This window comes from Leucoraja erinacea, unplaced genomic scaffold (assembly GCF_028641065.1).
Source record: "Leucoraja erinacea ecotype New England unplaced genomic scaffold, Leri_hhj_1 Leri_479S, whole genome shotgun sequence".
Taxonomy (NCBI): Eukaryota; Metazoa; Chordata; class Chondrichthyes; order Rajiformes; family Rajidae; genus Leucoraja; species Leucoraja erinaceus.
The window spans coordinates 50,510-77,057 of record NW_026576380.1 but is presented as its reverse complement, the minus strand read 5'-3'; the positions used below and the strand labels follow the sequence as shown (position 1 = coordinate 77,057).

Genomic DNA, 26,548 nt, shown 5'->3' with positions numbered 1-26,548 from the left:
CATCTACACTAGTCCCACCCCGACCAACATGCCCCATCTACACTAGTCCCACCCCGACCAACATGCCCCATCTACACTAGTCCCACCCTGACCAACATGCCCCATCTACACTAGTCCTACCCCGACCAACATGCCCCATCTACACTAGTCCGACCCCGACCAACATGCCCCATCTACACTAGTCCCACCCCGACCATCATGCCCCATCTACACTAGTCCCACCCGACCAACATGCCCCATCTACACTAGTCCCACCCCGACCAACATGCCCCATCTACACTAGTCCCAGCCCGACCAACATGCCCCATCTACACTAGTCCCACCCCGACCAACATGCCCCATCTACACTAGTCCCACCCCGACCAACATGCCCCATCTACACTAGTCCCACCCGACCAACATGCCCCATCTACACTAGTCCCCCACGACCTATCAACATGCCCCATCTACACTAGTCCCACCCCGACCAACATGCCCCATCTACACTAGTCCCCACCCTCTCTCTCCCCATCTTCACTTTCCTCCTTCACCTTCTCGTGTCCTCTCTCTCGATTCCCCTCTCTGGGCAAGGGACTCTGTGCGTCTGTCTACCCGATCTCTCTCTCTCTCTCTCTCCTCTCTCTCTCTCTCTCTCTCTCTCTCTCTCTCTCTCTCTCTCTCTCTCTCTCTCTCTCTCTCTTCCTGACTCAGAGACCTCTCTCTCTCTCTCTCTCTCTCTCTTCTCTCTCTCTCTCTCTCTCTCTCTCTCTCGGGAGAGAGGGGAAAGAGAGAGAGAGAGAGAGGGAGAGAGAGAGAGAGAGAGAGAGAGAGAGAGAGAGAGAGAGAGAGAGGGAGAGAGAGAGGAGAGAGAGAGAGAGAGAGAGAGAGAGAGAGAGAGAGAGAGAGAGAGAGAGGGAGAGAGAGAAGAGAGAGAGAGAGAGAGAGAGAGGGAGAGGGGGAGAGAAAGAGAGAGAGAGCGGGAGGGGGGGAGGGAGAGAGAGAGATACACACACACAGAGAGACAGAGAGAGAGAGAGAGAGAGAGATAGAGGGGGGGGGGGGGAATTCACTTTGCACGTTGACATTTACAGTGAGGCTGATGTTTCTGCCAGTCCAGGCATTATTGGCATGGCATGTGTACTCCCCAGCGTGCTCCATGCTTACTGAGGGGATGGTGCATACTGGACCTGTACTCAGTCTCTCTGTCCCATTGAACCACTCATACACAGGGCTGGGCACGGAGTGGGTCGAACAGGTCAACGTTAGAACTACTCCATTCGTTCTTGTCACTGGACTCTGGGGGACAATATCAATATTGTCCGGCCCATCTGCAAACAGAAATGTACAAGATTAATTTCGTTCAGTTCAGTTTAGTTTATTGTCACGTGTACCGAGGTACAGTGAAAAGCTCGTGTTGCGCGCTGACCAGTCGGCGGCAAGACTATGCTTGATTAGAGAGGATGTTTCCACTAGTGGGAGAGTCTAGGATCAGAGGGCACAGCATCAGAATTAAAGGACGTTCCTTTAGGAAGGACATGAGGAGGAATTTCTTCAGCCAGAGGGCGGTGAATCTGTGGGATTCGATGCCACAGACGGCGGTGGAGGCCACGTCAGTGGATATATTTAAGGCAGAGATGGATAGATAGATTATTGATTAGTGCGGGTGTCAGGGGTTATGGGGAGAAGGCAGGAGAATGGGGTTGGGAAGGAGAGATACATCAGCCGTGATTGAATGGCGGTGCAGGCTCGATGGGCCAAATGGCCACATTTGCATCTATCACATATAAAATAGGTGCAGGAGGAGGCCATTCGGCCCTTCGAGCCTGCACCGCCATTCTATATGATCATGGCTGATCATCCACAATCAGTACCCCGTTGCTGCCTTCTCCCCATATCCGTTGACTCCTCAGTGCTTAATCTAACTCTCTCTTGAAAGCATCCAGTGAATTGGCCTCTGCTGCCTTTTGTGGCAGAGAATTACACAGATTCACAACTCTCCGGGTTAAACATTTTTTTTCATCATCTCTGTCCTAAATGGCTCACCCCTGTTTAAACTGTGGTTCTGGACTCCCCCCATGCAGATTACGGGGAGAGCATGCAAACTCCGTGCAGACAGCACCCGTAGTCGGTGTCGAACCCGGGTTACCGACTCTGCTACAGGTGTAAGGCAGCAAATCTCCCGCTGCGCCACCGTGACCACCCTATTACTGATACTAAATGTAACTAAAGACGTGGAATGCCTCTGTACTCACAGTAAACCTCCAGGTAGGTCTCCGCGTTGCCGCTGTTCAGTCCATTGCTTACGATACATTTATACATCCCTGTGTCGGCCCTGTTTACTGGGGCAATGAGCAGAGTGTTTCCGGATATATTCACCCTGTCATTCTGCTGGAAGGGTTGATTGTTGAATAACCATTCCCGCTTCAGTTGAGTTCCCTGGGAGCTGCAGGTCAACACGACGGAGTATCGCTGTTCCACCGGCTCGGGATTGTTGGATCGCAGATTGACATTGGCCACCGGTTCTGCGGACGGAATGAAGAGTTAAAACATCATGTACGAAGGAACTGCATGTGCTGGTTCATATCCAAGGTAGACACAAAGTGCCAGAGCAACTCAGCGGGACAGGCGACATCTCTGCAGAGAAGGATATATTAATGATCTGGATGAGGGAATTGAAGGCAATATCTCCAAGTTTGCGGATGACACTAAGCTGGGGGGCACTGTTAGCTGTGAGGAGGATGCTAGGAGACTGTAAGGTGACTTGGATAGGCTGGGTGAGTGGGCAAATGTTTGGCAGATGCAGTATAATGTGGATAAATGTGAGGTTATCCATTTTGGTGGCAAAAACAGGAAGGCACTCTATTATCTAAATGGAGGCCGACTAGGAAAAGGGGAGATGCAGCGAGACCTGGGTGTCATGGCACACCAGTCATTGAAAGAAGGCATGCAGGTGCAGCAGGCAGTGAAGAAAGCGAATGGTATGTTAGCTTTCATAACAAAAGGATTTGAGTATAGGAGCAGGGAGGTTCTTATGGGTGACGTTTCCTGATTCCAGGCTTATTCCTGGGATGACAGGACTTTCATATGAAGAAAGACTGGATAGACTCGGCTTGTACTCGCTAGAATTTAGAAGATTGAGGGGGGGATTTTACAGAAACGTACACATTTCTTAACGGGTTGGACAGGCTAGATGCAGGAAGTTTGCACCCGATGTTGGGGAAGTCCAGGACAAGGGGTCACAGCTTAAGGATAAGGGGGGAATCCTTTAAAACTGAGATGAGAAGAACTTTTTTCACACAGAGAGTGGTGAATCTGTGGAATTATCTGCCACAGAGGGTAGTCGAGGCCAGTTCATTGGCTATATTTAAGAGGGAGTTAGATGTGGCCCTTGTGGTTAAGGGGATCAGAGGGTATGGAGAGAAGGCAGGTAGGGGATACTGAGTTTGATGATCAGCCATGATCATATTGAATGGCGGTGCAGTCTCGAAGGGCCGAATGGCCTACTCCTGCACCTAATTTCTATGTTTCTATGTTTCTAAGGAATGGGTGACGTCTCGGGTCGAGACCCTTCTTCAGACTAAATATTTAAACAATGGCAGAACATAGAAACATATACACAGAGACACGTGGAAAGATAGGAGGAGGCCATTTGGCCCTTCGAGACCCAGCCTACTCAACCTCTCGCTATTGCCCACAATCTGTAGTCCTGGCAACATCCTCGTAAACCTTTTCTGAACCCCTTCAAGCTTGACAATATCTTTCCTATAACATGATACCCAGAACGTAACACAATATTCTAAATGCGATCTCACCAATGTGGTGTATAACTGCAGCATGACCTCCCAAGATCTAACACTTCCCGTTCTTCTGCATTGTTGCGATTTGAATGAATACGTTATACTCAGAGTGAGGTTGTTTGTTTTACATACCCAGGTATGTACATACTCACCACAGAAGTGGTGCCATGCTTCATCTTTGGGGAATGTTTAAAATCTATCATCAATATTGTAATCATGTTAGACACAAGTGCTGGACTAGCTCAGCGGGACAGGATAGGACCGGCTTGGAGGGATATGGACCAGACGCGGGCAGGTGGGACTGGTGTAGATGGGGCATGGGTCATTAAAACCGCCAAGAGAGAAGGAATGGGTGACGTCTGGAACAGATGTGGATAAATGACAGGTTATGTACTTTGGTGGCAAAAAGAGGAAGGCAGATTATTATCTGGGATGAGCGTTTGCCGACACTGGGCCTGTACTCGCTGGAGTTTAGAAGAACGATGGGGGGACCTCATTGAAACGTTCAAAATAGTGAAAAGCTTGGATAGAATGTATGTGGCAGAGTCTTGGACTAGAGGTCACGGCCTCAGAATTAAAGGTCGTTCTTTTATTAAGGGGATGAGGAGGAATTTCTTTGGTGAGAGGTTAGAAACATAGAAACATAGAAAATAGGTGCAGGAGTAGAGGCCATTCGGCCCTTCGAGCCTGCACCATTCGCCATTCAATATGATCATGGCTGATCATCCAACTCAGTATCCTGTACCTGCCTTCTCTCCATACCCCCTGAACCCTTTAGACACAAGGGCCACATCTAACTCCCTCTTAAATATAGCTAATGGACTGTGTCCTCAACTACCTCCTGTAGCAGATAATTCCACAGATTCACCACTCTCTGTGTGAAACATGTTTTCTCATCTCGGTCCTAAAATATTTCTCCCTTATCCGTAAACTGTGAACCCTTGGTCTGGACTTCGCCAACGTTGGGAATAATCTTCCTGCATCTAGCCTATCCAACCCCTTAAGAATTGTGTAAGTTTCTATAAGATCTCCCCTCAATCTTCTAAATTCTAGCGAGTACAAGCCGAGTCTATCCAGTCTTTCTTCATATGAAAGTCCTGACATCCCAGGTTGGTGAATCTTTGGAATTCACTGCCACAGGAGGCTGTGGAGGCCATGTGAGTGGATGTTTTTTTTAAGGCAGAGATAGCTAGTACGGTTGTTAATAGACAATAGACAATGGGTGCAGGAGTAGAGGCCATTCGACCCTTTGAATGTGATCATGGCTGATCCTCCACAATCAGTACCCCAAGAGTTATGGGGAGAAGGCAGGAGAATGGCGTTCGTAGAGAGAGATAGATCAGCCTTGCTTGAAATGTCTGGTATACTTGGTCGGCCGAATGGCCTAATTCTGCTCCTATCACTAATGACATGATGACTTTCTATCAATCTAGAACCAAATACTTCATCGCTGGGTTTCAGTAGATCAGTCACGTTCTCTGTGAATGGAAAGAGATTGATAATGGAAAATCCTGCAACGTGATCTCTCCAAATATGTACAGTCATGAAGTCACAAGGCACGGAAATAGACCAACGGCCCAACCCATTATTGCAAGATTCCCCTTCGACCCTAGCCCCATCTGCCCACATTCAGAGTCATAGAGTGATACAGCGTGGAAACAGGCCCTTCGGCCCAACTTGCCCAACTTGCCCAACTTCCACACCGACCAACATGCCCCATCCACATTAGTCCCACCTGCATACGCTTCTCCCATATCCCTCCAAGCATGTCCTATCCACGCATCTGCCTAACAGTGTCTTAAATGTTGGGGTAGTCCCAACCTCAACTCGTTCCATACACTCACCACCCTTTGTGTGAAAATATTACCCCTCAGATTCCTATTCAATTTTTTCCCCTTCACCTTGAATCCATCCCCTGGTCCTCGATTCCCCTACTCTGGGTAAAAAGAATCAGTGTATTCATCCGATAAGTTCGTTCCCCGATCTGATACACGTCTATAGAATCATTCCTCGTTCTTCTGCGCTCCAAGGAATAAAGTTTAACTCAAGCCCCTCGAGCACTGGCATCATCATTGTAAAATCTTCTCTGAACTCTCACCAGCTTAACAACGTATTTCCTACTGCAGCGTGCCCAATACCGTGGCAATCAAGTGGAGCCCACCAACGTTGTCGTTTACAACTGTGGCATAACCTCCCAACATCTATACTCAATCCTCTAACTGATGAAGGCCAATCTCCAATTCCCAGGATGCTTTCAAGAGAAAGCTAGATAGGGCTCTAAAGATAGCGGAGTCCGGGGATATGGGGAGAAGGCAGGAACGGGGTACTGATTGTAGATGATCAGCCATGATCACATTGAATGGTGGTGCTGTCTCGAAGGGCCGAATGGCCTCTACTCTGACACCTATTGTCTATTGTCAACTGCGACGAAATCACGAGTTGGATTTGTGTAATCAACATTCTTTTTGTACAATATGAAAAATCACGATAGTTGATTGATATATTTGATCAATTCCTGCCGATTAGATCAATGAATCAGCGTTCAGCATCAACATTATACACTGGCCGACAAGAAAAATAAAGAAATGTTGTACCTACCCTGAACATCGATTTCTATTGATGAGGAATTGTACCTTCCGGTCACATTGTTAAAGGCCTGACAGACATATCTCCCAATGTCTTTACTTGAAACATTGGTAATGTTGAGTTGGTCTCCACTATGGACCAAGTCACCTTGACGGTACCAGCTCAACATGGCAACTGGATTAGACTGTGCAGAACAGGTTAAAGTGACGTCGGTCCCAGGAGTGTAAGCAGGGGTGTCGGGGTCACGAACTATAATAGTGAGATTAAACGAGAACTTACCAGTTTGAAGTTTGATCTGTATTTTATGAGGAGTTACGATGAGGGATTACGTGAAGAAGCCCGCTCAGGGCGCAGGCGCGGCATGCTTCCAAGCAGCGGTGTGGAATCACAGACAGACACACGTATTTGAAGTAACATAGTGAAGAATAAAGAGACATCAATTATCAGTTTGATCCATGTAATGAGGGTGGGAGCGGAGGGCACGTAATCCCTCATCGTAACTCCTCATAAAATACAGATCAAACTTCAAACTGGTAAGTTCTCGTTTAATCTTACTATTTTACTTCGGAGTCACGTGAGTGACTTCGTGAAGATTTCAAAGCTCTGTGATTTCAAACCGTGTAACAGTTTTTCTCACTCACTACCGAAAGCTCTTGAGGAAGGAAGTGTTATTGTAATCAACCAATGAATCTGTTTTGAAAACAAAACGGTATTTATTAACAATAACAAAAGAAAATAGCTCCCCCGGGCTTTAAATTAAATATTTGCAGTTTCTAAAATGCTGGCTGCAAATACGTCAGGTTCCACCAACGGCTTATTATAAAATGTTCGGAATGTTGCTTCCCGTGACCATCCTGCTTTGTTGAGGATTATGTCCACAGGCACATCCATTCTGGCTGCCGATGATGTGGATGCTGCCCTGGTGGAATGAGATTTAAATATATTAATGTTTATTCCAGCAGCTTCCAAAACCTGTTTCAACCACCTTGAAATGGTTTGGCTTGTTACCCTGCCATGTGGTTTCCTGTGGCTGACCCATAAGGCTCTCTCACTTCCTCTGATATTATGGGTTGTGTCTATGTAAATATTTATGTGGGTCACCACACACAATCGTGGCTCTAGTGGGTAAGCCCGGAATGCCACTAGCGTGTTGGATGTTCCTGGCCTGGACTGTTTTATCAGACCTTGAATAGTGAATGAGATCTGATCCGATGTTGAGTCCATGTTGTCCAGTCGAAGTTTATGTAAGGACTGGACCCTCTGTGCAGATACTAGCGCCATCAGCATGAGCGTTTTTAAAGTCAATTGCTCTAAACTGAGAGATCTTGCTGGTGGTCTGTCCCGAAGGTATGCGAGTACAATACTGACATCCCAGATTTTTGTATATCTAGGGGTGGGGGGCTTGCTGTTAAATATGCCCCTCATCAGTTTGACCACCAGCGGATGGGATCCCATGGCGTGAAGTCCGGCAGGTTTGAGGTAATTAGAAAGAGCACTACGTGCCGTGTTGATGGCACTGTAGCTCATATCTTCACGATGATGTAAATCCGCCAGGAATTACAGAACATCCGCTACTGTGGCTGTTTTGTAAGCAGTCCCCGTTTTCTGGCAGTACGTTTCCCATTTCCTGATGCAGGTTAGGTACTGCCTCTTTGTGGATGTTCTTAGGGATGCTGACATGGTGGCGATGGTTTGTTCCGATAACCCCAGATCCAGGTAAGGTCGGTCTAGAATCTGCAACCCAGGAGATTTATATCTTTGTGGCATGGGTGGCTGATGCCTGATACTGGGTGAGTCATTAACCCTGGATGACTGGGGAACACCATAGGTGCTTCCACCACCATGTCATGGAGAATTGGGAACCATGGCTGTGTAGGCCAGTCGGGCACTACCAAAACTCCAGACGCTGAATCCGTCTGGATTTTTCGAAGTACCCGACTAATGAGGCAGAAGGGAGGAAAGGCATAAAAAACAAACTTTCCCCAATCCAGCGTAAAAGCGTCTACCGCTGCTGCCTCCGGATCTGGTTCCCACGCGACATAGATAGGTAGTTGGTGATTCAGTCTTGATGCAAATAAATCTATATCTGGCTTCCCATATTGCTTTACAATTTTAGCGAATGTTTTAGGATTTAACATCCATTCGATGTTGTCATTGAATTTCCGTGACCTGGTGTCCGCCACTGTGTTTAGCTTACCTGGTAGATAGGTAGCTGAAAGCCAAATATGTCTTTCGACACACCATTGCCAAATCGTATTGACCAATTTGTCGCATGATAAAGATTTTATGCCGCCCATATGGTTAATATAAGCCACCACCGTTGTATTATCTATTTGTAACGTAACATGCAAGTGATGCATATTAGATGCATATGCTTTTAAACCATAAAAGGCGCCCAACATTTCCAAAGAGTTAATGCCCAGTGTAGATAGTAATGAGGATTCTGAGTTAGTCCATCTACCACCTGTGCTGGATATGGAGTTAGTTGCTCCCCAGCCTTGAGCACTAGCATCGGTTTGGAGTACTAAAGTAGCATTAGTAATAACAATAGGACTATAACTGTGCCAAATATATTGTATCCACCACTGTAGCTCTGATATTGCTTCAGGGGGTATTGTCATGACCCGATCATAATGACCTTTGTGCCGTTTTAGTGCCGTTATCTTTGCTCTTTGCAAATTTTGATAGTGCAAAGGTCCAAATTGGATAGCTGGAAATGCTGCTACCATTTTGCCAATTACTGCTGCCACTTGTCGAATAGTTGGTCTTTCCTTTATTTTTAAGTTATTACATGATTGTATCAATGCAATCATCTTTCACCTTGGCAGGGTAATAGTCATTTGGACTGAGTTAATTATGAACCCCAGATAGTCCATAAATGTGGATGGATTTAACTTAGATTTATCTGGATGTAAGACAAAGCCTAGAGTCTCTAGGAGCTGTTTAGTAGCTGATACTGCTGCTACAGCCAATTCCATAGTTTTCCCAACTATGAGGATGTCGTCCAAATATGCCATGACTATATGGTTTTGTTTCCTTAACGTTGCCATGATTGGCTTCAATATTTTAGTGAATAGTCTTGGAGCTGAAGTAAGCCCATTAGGCAGTGCTTTATACTGCCAAAGCTCCCCCATCCAGATAAATTTAAGATATCTGCTATAATCTTTATGTATAGGTACTAGATAGTAAGCATCTTTGAGATCGATGCTGGCCATATAGTATCCTTTGAAAATCAGTTGTCTAGCAGTCACAAATGTTTCCATTTTGAAATGTATATACTTAACAAATACATTCAAGGATGTCAAGTCAATGATGATGCGACATCCACCATCCTTTTTACTTCTAGTAAATATGTTGGAAACAAATTCCAAGGGCTCATGAGTAGTTTTCTCTAGGACCCCTTTGTTTATAAGCCTCACCAGTTCAGCTTGTCCCTCCTGTTGTTGCTTGTTGGAGAGTACAAATGCCCTCTCGGGCATGTGTTGAACTGGCGGTATCTTTGAAATAAATTCTATTTTATACCCTCGAATACTATTAAGTATATATTTATCATCTGTGATCCTTACCCATGCCTCTTTAAACCAGTGTGACCTTCCCCCTGTTAGTAATTCACCCTTATTCTCAATATGCGGGTAGGAACCAGATCCACCTACCTCCATGGTTATTGGCGGGGTTGTGGTTTTTTCTTTTTGAGTGTTCTCTGTCGACGTGCTGGCGATGTTGGGGGGAGGCGCATTTTCCAGGGGGTCCGCTGCAGGCCCTGACCTAAAAAAGGTTTCTGGGGATAGTGCGGCCCCAAGCTTTGACCAGTCGCATATGCGGGATGCCGACTGGTAGATGCAGCGGTGTGCTGCCGCCTGGGTGTAATGAAGAGCTTTGGTATATTTGCTGCCGGTGGTGCCCTCATGAGGCTAAAGGTCTTAGAAGCCTCCTCCATCTCCTTGAGTTGTTTGTTCAAGTCCTTCCCAAAGAGAAATGAGTCGGTCTCTACTGATGGAGCTTTGCACAATCCTGCAAATTTAGGATTGAGGGCCGGCCTGATGTTATCTCTTCTCAGGTTGTTCAGCTCATATTGTGTCGTGCACATGAGCGCCAGGACATCTTGTTGGTGAGCTGTCATGTCTATGGTCTCGACACCCCGCGCGTAGGCTGTTATAGCCGCCGTCAGGAGGCGAAGTACGCGCTGGAGTTTGACCTCCTGAGTCCGAATCGGTCCCCCCACGTTACCCCATATTTGAGGATTGAGGCTCTTGACCTTGAGGGCCTCACAATTATCCGGGGCTATGTGCTCGTCCAGCACTTGGGCGAGCACCTTCTCCTGCAGTGGTTTGTTGGAGAGATGGTTTATACTGGCAGCCATTCTAGGCTGCAGTGGTGCCCCAACCCGTGGGGTAGCGACGAATCGGCTTACGACCCCTAGCAGCTCTTCCTGCACACCCTGCTCTCTTTCGGTTCCTTCCGCCTGCCCCATATTCAGACCAGCCTGCCCCTGGTCACCAATGCTGACCTCCCATTCCGGGTCCGAGGTCGCAAAGGGAGGTGCCGGACTCAGCACCATGGAGGGGGCGCCTGTCCTGTCTGACCGAGAGCGCTGCTGCTCCCGGTAGACCATCCCCCCCAATAGCTGCTGGATGCAGCTTAGGCGGCTGTCTCTCCCCCGCTTCGGGGTGGACATCTCCTCCTCCGACGAGTCGGAATCGACCGGCCGGTTTGTCTTTCTGGTGGCTTTCCCAGTCCGCCGTGTAGGCTCTGGCGTGACTGGGACCGGCTCGGTCTGAGGAATTTCAAACGTAGTACGGCTGGTTGCTGCCCCGCTGGAATTGACTCCTCTGGTGGAGTTAAAGCTCGGGCAGCTCTACTCGCGAGTTTTTTACGTTGGGACATGTTTCTTTCAAAAGAAAAAACAACTCCAACTCGCTCCGTTCCCAACGCACCGTCCACTTACCTGAAGGTGCGCTTTTAAAGTGCAGCTGGAGAGCCTGACTCCAGCTGCCGCCGCTGTTGCACTTGCTGGCGTAATGCCGCGCCTGCGCCCTGAGCGGGCTTCTTCACGAAGTCACTCACGTGACTCCGAAGTAAAATCGGAATATCCGGCCCGTCTACAACAAACGGACAAAGAGACAAATGAACAAGGGATTGTGGTGAATGTGAGGAACCGGGAGAAGGGAAGCGGGAGGAGGGAGAGTAGACCATCACCGCAAGAAACGCTCACCAACACGGCGGCCAATGTACCGGGTCAACAAGCCACACGAGTTACTGTTTAGAATATAATCACATAACATAGAACATCGAAAAGTAAACATAGACACACAGACAATAGGTGCAGGAGTAGACCATTTGGTCCTTCGAGCCAGTACGTTCAATATGATCATGGTTGATCATTCAAAATCAGTGCTCCGTTCCAGTTTTCTCCCCATATCCCTTGATTCCGTTAGCCCTAAGAGCTAAATCTTACTTGCTCTTGAAAACATCCAGTGAATTGGTCTCCACAGTCTTCTGTGGCAGAGAATCCCACAGAATCACAACTCTCTGGGTGAAAAGGATTTTTCCTCATCTCAGTCCTAAATGGCCGACCCCTTATTATTAAACTGTGTGTAGCCCCTGGTTCTGGACTCCCCCAACATGAGGAACATTATTCCTGCATCTAGCCTGTTCAACCACTTAAGAATTTTCCATAGTTCGAAAAGATCCCCTCTCTGGGTCGATTGGACTTCTATTCACTGGCATTTCGGATGCGAGGGGATCTTCTGGAAACATACCTTACTTAAAGGATGGGACAGTGTAGATGCAGGATAAAATGTTCCCAATTATGGCGGAGTTCAGAACCAGGGGTCACAGTTTAATAATAAGGTGTCGGCCATTTATGACTGTGATGAGGAAAAACATTTTCACCCAGAGAGTTGTGAATCTGTGGAATTCTCTGCCACAGTAGGCAGTGAAGGCCAATTCGCTGGATGATTTCAAGAGAGAGTTAGATTTAGCTCTTTGGGCTAACGGAATCAAGGGGTATGAGGTGAAAGCAGGAACGGGTTTACTGATTGTGGATGCTCACCCATGATCATATTGAATGGCGGTGCTGGCTCAAATGGTCGAATGGTCTACTCCTACATCTATTTTCTATGTTTCTGTGTTCCTCAAATATGTCCATTGCTCTTTTCACACGCGAAAGCATCCCGACTTTTGTCTGCTAAGATGGATCACAATTGATTGATTAGAAGTAATTTTAGAGTTTTGAAACAGAAAATTTGCAATTAGTTGTATTGAGCAGAAAGACGCAGAGAGTTCATTCGAGGCAAAAGAAAGATGTGGCATGGCAGGAATAGACTCACAACGGGTCAGATGAAAGTTGTTACAAGTACTGCTGAGGAGGCATTGAAATGGTTGCTCTTTCTATGAATACCAGTGGCCCAATGATCAGCTCATAAGCGATATGAGCAGAATTTGACCTTTCGGCCCATCCAGTCTACTCCGCCATTCAATTATGGCTGATCTATCTCTCCCTCGGAACCCCATTCCCCTGCCTTCTCCCCATAACCCCTCACACCCGTACTTATCAAGAATCTATCTATCTCTGCCATAGAAATATCCATTGATTAGGCGTCCACCGCCTTATGTGCCAATGAAATCCACAGATTCACCACCCTCTGACCAAAGAAATTCCTCCTCATCTCCAGCCTAAAATTACATCATTTAATTCTTAGGCTCTCTAGTCCACAAGAGCCGACCTGAGACTTGAATTCGCCTTTCCTCCCGGCGGTCCAGAACTCTTTGGGCCTAGACTTAGATTCCCAGACACACCACTGGCAGAAACAGACCATATCCATTCCTTCTCTCCAGAGATGCTGCCTGTTCCGCTCAGTTACTCAATTTCATGTGTGTGCCTATCGTCGGTGTAAACCAGCGTCTACCCTCCCTCCCTACACATTCCCCCCTACCCCCTTCATTTCCCTCCTCCCCCTTCCAATCTATTCTCTAGTTTAAGGGTATATGGTCATAAGGAATAGGAGTCCAATTAGGTCATTTGGAACACCTCACATATCTCTATATTAAATGAATGTATCCATGTAATGCACTTTTCCCTAATGCCCCCCCCCCCCCCCCCACCCACTGTCCTCTCTCCCCTGAATCATCTCGCTTAGCAGGACAGGTAACAAGTGATGAATGATGGCCCAGACACTTAAAAAATACATTGAGAGGGAATGGCTCGCTTGTCTTCGCGCTAACCGGGTTGGAGGCCCGGGAGGTGAACGGCCCGTCCGACCGCAATACTCCGGTAACGATGAGTGTGTCGTTAGTGGCGCTCAGTTCCAACCTGCCGCCGTTAGATATCACGCTATTGTATTCACTCCACGTGTAAGAGACGTCAGTCCCGGTCGCGACACAGGTCAAGATTATGGTGGCATTGTGCTCTATGAAGCTGTTGGCATTGGAGGTGATATTGGGTGTGGAAACAGGCTCTGTTAAATACACAGGAGGTGGTGGTTAATGCACAGGTGAATAAGGAACAAAACACAGAAGGTGGTGGATTAATGAAAGATTGAGACAGTGCGGAATGAGAACGTGTTAGAGGAAACTGGCGTCCAGTTTCAGGAACAGCTTCTTTTCAACGCCAACACTGCCCGGTCCATCACAGGTACTGGCCTCCCACCATCAAGGGTCCATCATCGAAGCTGACCTCCCCATCACCAAAGGTTCATCACAAATACTGACCACCCCACCATCAAAGAGCCAACACAGATACTGACCTCCCCTCCATTGAAGGATCATCACAGGTCCTGATTAAAGTACACGGCATTGGGGGTTCAGTATTGATGTGGATAGAGAACTGGCTGGCAAACAGGAAACAAAGAGTAGGAGTAAACGGGTCCTTTTCACAATGGCAGGCAGTGAATAGTGGGGTACCGCAAGGTTCAGTGCTGGGACCCCAGCTATTTACAATATATATTAATGATCTGGATGAGGGAATTGAAGGCAATATCTCCATGTTTGCGGATGACGCTAAGCTGGGGGGCAGTGTTAGCTGTGAGGAGAATGCTAGGAGACTGCAAGGTGACTTGGATAGGCTGGGTGAGTGGGCAAATGTTTGGCAGATGCAGTATAATGTGGATAAATGTGAGGTTATCCATTTTGGTGGCAAAAACGGGAAAGCAGACTATTATCTAAATGGTGGCCGATTGGGAAAGGGGGAGATGCAGCGAGACCTGGGTGTCATGGTACACCAGCCATTGAAGGTGGGCATGCAGGTGCAGCAGGCAGTAAAGAAAGCGAATGGTATGTTGGCTTTCATAGCAAAAGGATTTGAGTATAGGAGCAGGGAGGTTCTACTGCAGTTGTACAGGGTCTTGGTGAGACAACACCTGGAGTATTGCGTACAGTTTTCGTCTCCAAATCTGAGGGAGGACATTATTGCCATAGAAGGAGTGCAGAGAAGGTTCACCAGACTGATTCCTGGGATGTCAAGGCTGTCTTATGAAGAAAGACTGGATAGACTTGGTTTATACTCTCTAGAATTTAGGAGATTGAGAGGGGATCTTATAAAAAAATTCTTAAGTGGTTGGACAGGCTAGATGCAGGAAGATTGTTCCCAATGTTGGGGAAGTCCAGGACAAGGGGTCACAACTTAAGGATTTAGGGGAAATCCTTTAAAACCGAGAGGAGGAGACCTATTTTCACACAGAGAGTGGTGAATCTCTGGAACTTTCTGCCACAGAGGGTAGTTGAGGCCAGTTAATTGGCTATATTTAAGAGGGAGTTAGATTTTGCCCTTGTGGCCAAGGGGATCAGAGGGTATGGAGAGAAGGCAGGTACGGGATACTGAGTTGGATGATCAGCCATGATCATATTGAAAGGCGGTGCAGGCTCGAAGGGCCGAATGGCCTACTCATGCACCTAATTTTTATGTTTCTATGTTTCTATGTCCAGACCTCCCCACCAATGAAGGTCCATCACATATGCTGACCATCTACAAGAACCGTTGCCTCTAAAGGACAGCCAGCATCATCAGAGGCCCACGTCACCCTGGTCATTCTCTCATTTCACTCCTGCCATCGGAAAGAAGGTACAGGAGCCCGAAAACCGTGACCTCTAGATTCAGGAACATGCTTTTCCCAATAACTAAATGTTAATGAATTTTAGACGCAGCCCAAACCATCACATCAAACGAACTGCCCTTCCATCGACTCCATCTACACCTCACGCTGCCTCGGCAAGGCCAGTGGCATCATCAAGGACCAGATCACCCCTAATTCAGCGAGATAAGGTAGCATTCTGGAGAACATGGATAGGTGACACTGAGGGTCAAGATCGTTTTTCAGAAGAATCAAAAAGAAAAAAACTCAAAGCAACGCACCTTTACACGTTCTCCACAGAGATGCTGCCTGACCCGCTGAGTTACTCCAGCATATCCCAACTTAAGAGCCCAAGATAATTGCCTGATCTAATTATCGTGAGTGCTATATCAGAGCTGAGAACACCTGGGTGTGACATGTCATCCAGCTCAATTGCCAAACCGGGACTTTCCACCCCGCACGCTCCTAGTTAAACCCGGAAGATATATTAATGAGTTGAATATTGAATGGCGGTGCATGCTCGAAGGGCCGAATGGCCTATTCCTGCACCTATTTTCTATGTTTCTATGTTTCTATGTTAAAGATAGCAGTCAGGGGACATGGGGAGAAGGCAGGAACGGTGTACTGATTGGGGATGATCAGCCATGATCACATTGAATGGTGGTGCCGGCACGATGGGCCGAATGGCCTACTCCTGCACCTATTGTCTATTGTCTATTGTCCTACAATAGTAGGCGCTGTCCTGAACTACTACCTACCTCATTGGTGACCCTCGGACTATCGTTGATCTGACTTTGCTGGCTTTACCTTGCACTAAATGTTATTCCCTCATCATGTATCTGTACACAGTAAATGGCTTGTTGCTGTTCATATATTGTCTTTCCGAAACATTGTATATACATATAAAATTATAAAGGGACTGGACAAGCTAGATGCAGGAAAAACGTTCCCAATGTCGAGGGAGTCCAGAACCAGGGGCCACACACCGTCTTAGAAAAAGGGGGAGGTCATTTAAGACTGAGTTGAGCAAAAATGTTTTCACCCAGAGAGTTGTGTGAATCTGTGGCCATTTGGGACTGAGATGAGGAGACACTTTTTCACCCAGAGAGTTGTGAATTTGTGGAACTCCCTGCCACAGGGGGCAGTGGAGGCCAAGTCACTGGATGGATTTAAGAGAGAGTTAGATTGATCTCTAGGGGCTAGTGGAGTCAAGGGATATGGGGTGAAGGCAGGCAGGGGTTATTGACCCCCCTCCCCCCTGCCCATTCTGTCTTGAGGAATTTCGGGATGAGTTTGGACTTGTTGGAAGATTATGGGCGCAGTGGGAGGGGGAGGGTCACTATTTGGCAGGGATAACCTTGGAACGGTTGGACAACGTTCTCACTAGGGCTTTATACTTCTTAAGCGGTTGGACAGGCTAGATGCAGGAAGATTGTTCACGATGTTGGGGAAGTCTAGAAAAAGGGGTCACCGTTTAAGGATAAGGGGGAAATCTTTAGGGACCGAGATGAAAAAAACATTTTTTTTCACACAGAGAGTGGATAATCTGTGGAATTCGCTGCCACAGAAGGTAGTTGAGGCCACAGTTCATTGGCTATATTTAAGAGGGAGTTAGATGTGGCCCATGTGGCTAAAGGGATCAGAGGGTATGGAGAGAAGGCAGGTACTGGATACTGAGTTGGATGATCAGGCATGATTATATTGAATGGCGAATGGTGCAGGCTCGAAGGGCCGAATGGCCAACTTCTGTACCTATTTTCTATGTTTCTATGTTTCTATGATATGTATATGCTTCTAATTTAAAAAAAAATGTTTTTAAAGTTGTGACCACTGCCCAGTCCATCACCAGCACTGACCTCCCCACCATCGAGGGGACCTATCGCAGTCGCTGCGTCTAAAGGCAGCCAACATCATCAAAGACCCACACCATCCTGGCCACACACTCATCTCACCACTGCCACCAGGAAGAAGGCCCATCCCCCGGACCTCCTTCCCCCTCAAAATTTGTAATATCATTACTGTATGTACGTATATATATTTATTGCTCATTATATTCCATGTTCACTCTTCTGGGGGAGAATCTAACCGCATTTCGTTGTCTCTGTACTGTACACTGCACAACGACAATAAAGATTGAATCTTGAATCTGAATCTGAAGGTACAGGAGCCTGAAGACTGTAACGTCCAGGTTCAGGAATAGCTGCTTCCCCACCGCCATCAGGCTACTAAACACAACATCGAATAAGCTCTAAGCTCTGAACTGAAAAGATTATATTAATATTAGTTATTTGCACTATATTATTTATCGAACGTTTTCATGTTTTGTCGCTTCCCCCGTTATATACAGTGTTTACATATTCACATATTGTGTTGTGCTGCAGCAAGCAGGAATTTCATTCTCCCGTCCGGGACATATGACAATAAAACCCTCTCTACTCTCTCTGGATTGAAGGATACGAAGATCACTTGAGCAACAACAGACTGTGGGTAAAACATTGACAATGAACATGGTCAAACTCACCGAGTGCCTGCAGTGTGATGGTCGCTGTGGCTAGAGTACCGGTGGCAACTGCAGTGAGTTTCACTGTGTAATCCCCGTTGTCCGACTCGTTCACCGACCTCAGCACCAGCGACCCGGTGGTGAAGTTTATATCCACCCGTGACCTGTACTCAGCATGGATCGACGGATTTGTTCCAATCCACAAGACGATCCTTTTCGATTTGAAATTCCACGTTCCATCTTCGATAGCACTTGACGGCCGCACCGTGAACTCCGCGTCTCCCCCGATGGGGACATTTAAGTCGCTCTTTTCCAGCACGATGGTAAATCCCTGCGACCCGCCTGAGGATGAGAAACGCGCATGAGAGCGTGGAAATGTCCACAAGTGATAGGAGCAGAATTGGGCCATTCGGCCCATCAATGCCACTCCGCCATTCGAGGCGGTCAAATGTGACACATCCCCCGTGACTACAACACACAACAGACAACAGGTGCAGGAGTAGAGACCATTCGGCCCTTCGAGCCAGCACCGCCATTCAATATGATTATGGCTGATCATCACCAATCAGTACCCCAAACCTGCCTTCTCCCCATATCCCCTGACCCTCTCTCGCTATCTTTAAGAGCCCTATCTAGCTCTCTCTTGAAATAATTCGCTCCAGAGAACCGGCCTCCACCCCCCTCTGAGCAGAGAATTCCACAGACTCACAACTCTCTGGGTGGAAATGTGTTTCCTCGTCTCCGTTCTAAATGGCCGACCCCTTATTCTTAAACTGTGTGTGTGGCCCCTGGTTCAGGACTCCCCCCACATCGGGAACATGTTTCCTGCCTCTAGCGTGAATGGAGAGAGAGTCCAGAGGAGATTTTACAAGAACCATCCCAGGAATGAGTGGGTTAACATACGATGAGCGTTTGTCGGCGCTGGGCCTGTACTCGCTGGAGTTTAGAAGGATGAGCTGGTAGGTCATTGAACCTTCACCGAATAGTGAAAGGCCTTGGATAGAGTGGATGTGGAGAGGATGTTTCCACTAGTGGGAGAGTCTAGGACCAGAGGGCACAGCCTCGGAATACAATGACGTTCATTCAGAAAGAAGACGAGAGGGAACTTCTATATTCAGAGGGTGGTGAATCTGTGGAATTCATTGCCACAGGTGGCTGTGGAGGCCAAGTCAATGGATATTTTTTTTGAGGGAGACACAGAGTGCTGGAGTAATTCAGCTGGTCAGGCATCATCTCTGTGGAGAACGTGGACAGGTACAAAGTGCTGGAGTAACTCAGCGCGTCAGGCAGTGTCTCTGGAGAGAAGGAATGGGTGACGTTTCGGGTCGAGGTGATTGAGTTAGGTTAGGTGACTGAGTTGGGGTGGGGTGGGGAGTGGTCGGTAGAAACACTGGGTCTGTTAATAGAGTCTGAAGAATGGTCTTGACCCGAAACCTTGCCTATCCTGACCCGCTGAGTCACTCCAGCACTTTGTACCTGTCCACGTTCTCCATAGGGATGTTGCCTGCCTGACCCGCTGAGTCACTCCAGCACTTTGTACCTGTCCACGTTCTCCACAGAGATGCTGCATGTCTGACCCGCTGAGTTACTCCAGTACTTTGTACCTGTTCCTGCAGTAGCAATTTTCCTCTAGTGGTCGCCGCTGTTGGCCCCAGACATGAGAACATGGATGGGTGACGTTAAGACCCTAATCCTAACCCAGCCTCAACTACCTCCTCCGGCAGCTCGATCCATACACCCACCAAGCTGTGTGAAAAGGTTGCCCCACAGATTCATATTAAATCGTGACCCCTCCACCTTGAACTGATCTGGTCCTCGATTCCCCTACTCTGGGCATGAGACTCTGTGCGTCTATCTACATGATCTATTCCTCTCGTCATATTGTACACCTCTATAAGATCACCCCTAATCCTCCTGCGCTTCAAGAAATATAGTCCCAGCGCTGCCCCTGACCTCTCCCTGTAGCTCAGGCCCCTCGAGTCCTGGCAACATCCTCGTAAATCTTGTCTGAACCCTGTCAAGCTTGACAATATATTTCCTATAACATGGTGCCCAGAACTGAACACAATATTCTAAATGTGGCCTCACCAACGTCTTGTACAACTGCAACATGACCTCTGCATCTGTGCAGAACATTCACAGGTGATGTTCCGTGATGGTGACCAACTACAGATTGATTTTATGAAGGGGGGGGGGGGGGGGGGTGGAGGGTCATCGAGCCCGGAAGTGACGGCGCGGCCTATTGAGGGAGCCCAGCGCAGGTTCACCAGGTTAATTCCCGGGATGGCGGAACTGTCATATGCTGAGAGAATGGAGCGGCTCGGCTTGTACACTCTGGAGTTTAGAAGGATGAGAGGGTATCTCATTGAAACATATAAGATTATTAAGGGTTGGGACACGCTAGAGGCAGGAAACATGTTCCCGATGTTGGGGGAGTCCAGAACCACCACAGTTTAAGAATAAGGGGTCGGCCATTTAGAACGGAGACGAGGAAACACTTTTCCACATAGAGAGTTGTGAGTCTGTGGAATTCTCTGCCTTAGAGGCCGGTTCTCTGGAGAGAATTTTTTCAAGAGAGAGCTGGATAGGGCTCTTAAAGATAGCGAGAGAGAGTCAGGGGATATGGGGAGAAGGCAGGAACGGGGTACTGATTGAGGATGATCAGCCATGTTCACATTGAATGGCGGTGCTGGCTCGAAGGGCCGAATGGCCTCTACTCCTGCACCTGTTGTCTATTGTCTGTTGTTTATTTCCATGTTGTATCTCCAAACCTAAACTAAACTAAAATAAAACAAACCAAGCCATGCCGAGCCAAACTAATATGTAGGACCAGACAGCTGGAGTAGATTTTCGAGCATCTGCAGTTCCTTCTAAAACAGCTGGATTAACTCAGCGGGACAGGCAACATCTCTGGATAGAAGGAATGGGTGACGTTTCGGGTCGAGACCCTTCTTCAGACTGAGAGTCGGAATGGTGGGCGGCACCTATGGCCCATCACACCGCCAACTCTCCTGACATCAGTATGAAAGAGGAACAGAAACATAGAAACATAGAAACATAGACAATAGGTGCAGGAGGAGGCCATTCGGCCCTTCGAGCCAGCACCGCCATTTATTGTGATCATGGCTGATCATCCCCAATCAATAATCCGTGCCTGCCTTCTCCCCATATCCCTTGACACCACTAGCCCCAAGAGCTCTATCTAACTCTCTCTTAAATCCATCCAGTGACTTGGCCTCCACTGCCCCCTGATCCCTTCAGCTACAAGGGCCACATCACCCTCCTTCTTAAATATAGCCAATGAACGGGCATCAACTACCTGTGGCAGAGAGTTGCACAGATTCCCCACTCTTGTGTTTTTCTCATCTCGGTCCTAAAAGGCTTCCCCCCTTATCCTTAAACTGTGACCCCTTGTTCTGGACTTCCCCAACATCGGGAACAATCTTCCTGCATCTAGCCTGTCCAACCCCTTAAGAATTTTGTAAGTTTCTATAAGATCCCTCCTCAATCTTCTAAATTCTAGCGAGTACAAGCCGAGTCTTCCAGTCTATTGAAACATAGAAAATAGTTGCAGGAGTAGAGGCCATTCGGCCCTTCGAGCCTGCACCGCCATTCAATATGATCACGACTGATCATCCAACTCAGTACACTGTAACTGCCTCTCTCCATACCCCCTGATCCCTTTAGCCACAAGGGCCACATCTAACTCCCTCTTAAATATAACCAATGAATTGTGGCCTCAACTACCTTATGTGGCAGAGAATTCCACAGATTCACCACTCTCTGTGTACAAAATGATTTTCTCAACTCGGTCCTAAAGGACTTCTATCTTATCCTTAAACTGCGACCCCTAGTTCTGGACTTCCCCAACATCGGGAACAATCTTCCTGCATCTAGCCTGTCCAACCCCTTTAGAATTTTGTAAGTTTCTATAAGATCCCCCCTCAATTCTAGCGAGTACAAGCCGAGTCTATCCAGTCTTTCTTCATATGAAAGTCCTGCCATCCCAGGAATAAGGCTGGTGAACCTTATCTGTACTCCCTCTATGGCAAGAAAGTCTTTCCTCAGATTAGGGGACCATAACTGTACGCAATACTGCAGGTGTGGTCTCACCAAGACCCTTTACAACTGCAATAGAACCTCCCTCCCTACTCAAATCCTTTTGCTATGAATGTGCTTTCTTCACTGCCTGCTGCACCTGCATGCCTACTTTCAATGACTGGTGGACCATGACACCCAGGTCTCGTTGCATCTCCCCTTTTCCTAAGAGACCGCAGGCGCTGCAAACTTGGAAAACAATCAGCATGTGTGGAGAGAAGAAACAAGGTTAAAGTTCAGGTGTCAATGTTCTACATCGTTGAGGCCAAGCGCAGGCTGGGGGTTGGAAGGGGGGGGGGGGGGGGGGGGTAGAAGGCCGAAACAGTAGGATTTGTGGGAGAACTGTGAAGGGGAGGGGGGAGGGGAAGGAGCGAGAAGGCAAGGACTGTCTGAAGTTGGAGGTCAATGTTCATACCACAGGGGTGTAAATTACCCAAGCGAAATATGAAGTGCTGCTCCTCCAATTTGCGCTGGGCCTCACTCTGGCCATGGAGGAGGCCCAGGACAGAAAGGTCGGATTGAGATTGGGAATGGGAGGGGGAGCTGAAGTGCTGAGCCACCGGGAGATCAGGTTGGTTAGTGCGAGATGAAAGAGGCCTTGGGCGAAGCGATCGCCATCCTGCGCTTGGTCTCACCGATGTAGAGAAGTTGACACCTGGAACAGCGGATGCAAGAGATGAGGTTAGAGGAGGTGCAGGTGAACCTGTGATGTGATCTCAACTGATTAGACAGCTTGCAACACAAAGTGTTTCACTGTAGCTCGGAACACATGATACACATAAATCCAAAGGTAATGTTAAACCCAGATCTAGCCACAAAGATCTATTAGCTGTTGTCTATGAAGGCGGAAGTGAATATCAAGTCACCACAGGTCAACGGTAAAGAAGGAAGTACAGTTAAATAAAATTCCATCAGGGTGACAAAGAAACAGCAATAATGTTTTAACACACCTCAGCACGGTGGAGGAAACTAACACAGGCAAGACTTTCCAAACCCCTCAATATAACTTCAAGTAACCTTTAGAAGTGTCTCGACCCGAAACGTTACCTATCCCATCTCTCCACGGATGCTGCCGGTCCCATTGAGTTCCTCCAGCACTTTGTACCTGTCCACGTTCTCCACAGAGATGTTGCCTGACCCGCTGAGTTACTCCAGCACTTTGTACCTGTCCACGTTCTCCACAAAGATGCTGCCTGTCTGACCCGCTGAGTTACTCCAGCACTCTGAATCTGTTTGTTTTTCTATATGTAAGACCGCATCGACAGTTCCTCTGATCTCCACGCAAACGGGTGTTCAATCCCAGTCCACTTACCTGTTAACACGAAGAGGCAAACGAGGACAGCGGTGAGCCGACAGTCCGCCATCGGAACGGAACAACGCCTCTCTCCGTAGCCAGCTCCGTCTGAGCCGCTGTTGCTGCCGCCGCCGCCCAGATCACTGCTCGCCCGCGTCACAGGAGGAGGGGAAAGCTCGGCTCAGCTGATCACAAAACACAACGGCTCGTTGATCAGAGAGAGAGGGAGAGGGAGAGAGATAGAGGGAGCAGGGAAAATGAAAGACTCCCTGTGTGATCCAGATTCAAGGACGGTTTCTTCCCAGCTTCCCGGCAGGTGGCCGATTAGGAAAAGGGGAGATGCAACGTGACGTGGGTGGCATGGTACACCAGTCATTGAAAGTAGGCATGCAGGTGCAGCAGGCAGTGAAGAAAGCGAATGGTATGTTAGCATTCATAGCAAAATAATTTGAGTATAGGACCAGGGAGGTGCTGCTGCAGTTGTACATGGTCTTAGTGAGACCACACCTGGAGTATTGCGTACAGTTTTGGTCTCCTAATCTGAGGACCGACATTCTTGCCATAGAGGGAGTACAGCGAAGGTTCACCAGACTGATTCCTGGGATGGCAGGACTTTCAAATGATGAAAGACTGGATAGACTCGGCTTGTACTCGCCAGAATTTAGAAGATTGAGGTGGGACCTTACAGAAACTTACAAAATTCATTCTGAAGAAGGGTTTCGGGCCGACACGTTGCCTATTTCCTTCGCTCCATAGATGCTGCTGCACCCGCTGAGTTTCTCCAGCTTTTTTGTGTACCTTCGATTCTTCAGCATCTGCAGTTCCTTCTTAAAATTCATAAGCGGTTGGACAGGCTAGATGCAGGACGCTTATTCCCGATGTTGGTGTCCAGAACAAGGGGCCACAGTTTAAGGATAAGAGGGAAGTATTTTACGACCGAGGTGAGAAATTAATGTGGTGAATCTGTGGAATTCTCTGCCCCACTGAGTTACTCCAGCACTTTGTACCTGTCCACGTTCTCCACAGAGATGTTGCCTGTCCCGCTGAGTTACTGCAGCACTTTGTACCTGCCCACGTTCTCCACAGAGATGCTGCCTGCCTGACCCGCTGAGTTACTCCAGCACTCTGAATCTGTTTGTGTTTCTATATGTAAGGCCGCGTCGACAGTTCCTCTGATCTCCACGCAAACGGGTGTTCAATCCCAGTCCACTTACTTGTTAACACGATGAGGCCACAGTTCATTGACTATATTTAAGAGGGAGTTAGATGTGGCCCTTGTGGCTAAAGGGATCAGGGGGTATGGGGTGAAGGCAGGTACGGGATACAGAGTTGGATGATCAGCCATGGTCATATTGAATGGCGGTGCAGACTCGAAGGGCCGAATGGCCTCCTCCTGCACCTATTTTCTATGTTTCTATGTTTCTATGTTTTCTATGTTTCTATGTTATCAGGCAACTGAATCATCCTACCAAAACCAAATATCTACTATCTACCTCATTGGTGACCCTCGGAATATACTTGATCTGACGTTGGTGGCTTGACCTTGCACTAAACGTTATTCCCTTTATCCTGTATCTGTACACTGTGGACGGCTCGATTGTAATCATGCCCAGTCTTTCCGCTGACTGGATAGATAGCAGGCGACAAGAAATCTTTCCACTGTACCTCGCTACACGGGACAACAAACTGAACTAACACTAAACCATTGATTTGTTCCATATCTCTCTACATCACTGTCTATATCTCTAGTTTCCCTTTCCTCTGACGCACTGTCTGAAGAAGGGTCTCGACTACCCATCCCTTCCCTCTAGCGATGCTGCCTGACCCGCTAGTTACTCCAGCGTTTTGTGTCCTTATTCCGCGCCCAGGGATGATGGTTCCCAATAACAGCGCCTCCTACAGCGGTCCGGTGCTTCTACAACATCGGTGACCACTGGAGGAAGGTTGTTACTATAGGCATAGACACAAAAAGGCTGCATCTATGGAGCGAAGGAAATATGCAACGTGTCGGTTCGAGACCAGAGTGAGAGCTGTCTTCGGAGAAAGGAGGAGAACTGCTCCAAAATAGGAGTAACTCAGCGGGTCAGGCAGAGTGTTATAGAGTGATTCAGTGTAGTAACAGGCCCAAATCGCATACACCGGCCACCAATGTCCCAGCTACACTACCCCACCTGTCCGCGTTTGGCCCATATCCATCCAAACCTGTCCTATCCATGTACCTGTCTAACTGTTTCTTAAACGTTGCGAGAGTCTCTGGAGAGCATGGAAAGGGACAAATTGCTGGAGCAAATAAGCGGGTCGGGTAGCATCTCTCACGAGCTGCCCGAGGAGGTAGTTCAAGGGTTCAAGAGATTAGTCATTTATTGTCACATGCACCCATTGGTACAGGGAGATTTGAGTTACCATACAGCCGTACGAATAAAAATAACACAACACACGATATAATTTAACATGGACATCCCCACACAGCGGAATCAACGTTTCCCACTGCGAGGGAAGGCAATACAGTCCAATCGTCTTCCTCTAAGTTCACCCGTGGTCGTGGCCTTGAACCCTCCACAGTCGCTACGGCTACCCGATGTTTCAGGCCCTCTCGCCGGGATGATCGGAACACAGGCGTCGGACCGAAAGAGCGCTCTCAGCGGCCTGGAGTTCCCAATCGGCCACTTCCTAGTTGAGTAAGGGACTGTAACGCCACTTGATAGACAATTGCATCCTTCTGCAATTGGATCCTCGACTTCCTCATTCACAGACCACAGTCTGTTCGTATTGGTGGAAATGCGTCAGCCTCGATAACAATCAGCACGGGAGCACCTCAAGGCTGCGTGCTCAGCCCCCTGCTGTACTCACTCTATACTCATGACTGTGTAGCCGGTCACAGTGCGAACTCCATCATCAGGTTCGCTGACGACACCACTGTTGTGGGACATATCATTGATGGGATGAGTTAGAGTATAGAAGAGAGATCGAGCAACTGTCCATATGGTGCCAGCACAATAACCTGGCCCTCAACACCAGCAAAACCAAGGAACTGATTGTGGACTTTGGAAGGAGTAGGAGGGGGACCCACAGTCCCGTTTATATCAACAGGTCGATGGTTGAAAGGGTCAAGAGCTTCAAATTCCTGGGCGTGCACATCTCTGAAGATCTCTCCTGGTCCCAGAACACTGATGCAATTATCAAGAAAGCTCATCAGCGCCTCTACTTCCTGAGAAGAGTCGATTTG

The 26,548-nt window shown here is 47.9% G+C and overlaps 1 protein-coding gene across 1 annotated transcript; it reads right to left on the bottom strand.

Moving 5' to 3' along the window:
• Window positions 1-2,202: 2,202 nt before the first annotated feature.
• Window positions 2,203-23,392, bottom strand: LOC129693921 (carcinoembryonic antigen-related cell adhesion molecule 5-like). The gene is made up of 5 exons (XM_055630654.1): window positions 23,341-23,392; window positions 17,952-18,398; window positions 13,571-13,819; window positions 6,510-6,611; window positions 2,203-2,501 (listed from the first exon to the last, which is right to left on the bottom strand). The coding sequence occupies exons 1-5, from the start codon at window positions 23,390-23,392 to the stop codon at window positions 2,203-2,205; spliced, it is 1,149 nt and encodes a 382-aa protein (XP_055486629.1).
• Window positions 23,393-26,548: the final 3,156 nt, after the last annotated feature.

What these genes read in the sequence shown, in the direction of transcription:
- LOC129693921 (XM_055630654.1), bottom strand. Translation starts at nt 23,392, where the DNA reads ATGGCGGACTGTCGGCTCACCGCTGTCCTCGTTTGCCTCTTCGTGTTA. An exon ending in CATCACACTGCAGGCACTCG is followed by an intron (nt 13,820 to 17,951) that starts GTGAGTTTGACC and finishes TGTATTTAACAG; the next exon opens with AGCCTGTTTCCACACCCAAT. An exon ending in CCCGGTTAGCGCGAAGACAA is followed by an intron (nt 6,612 to 13,570) that starts GCGAGCCATTCC and finishes TCACTATTATAG; the next exon opens with TTCGTGACCCCGACACCCCT.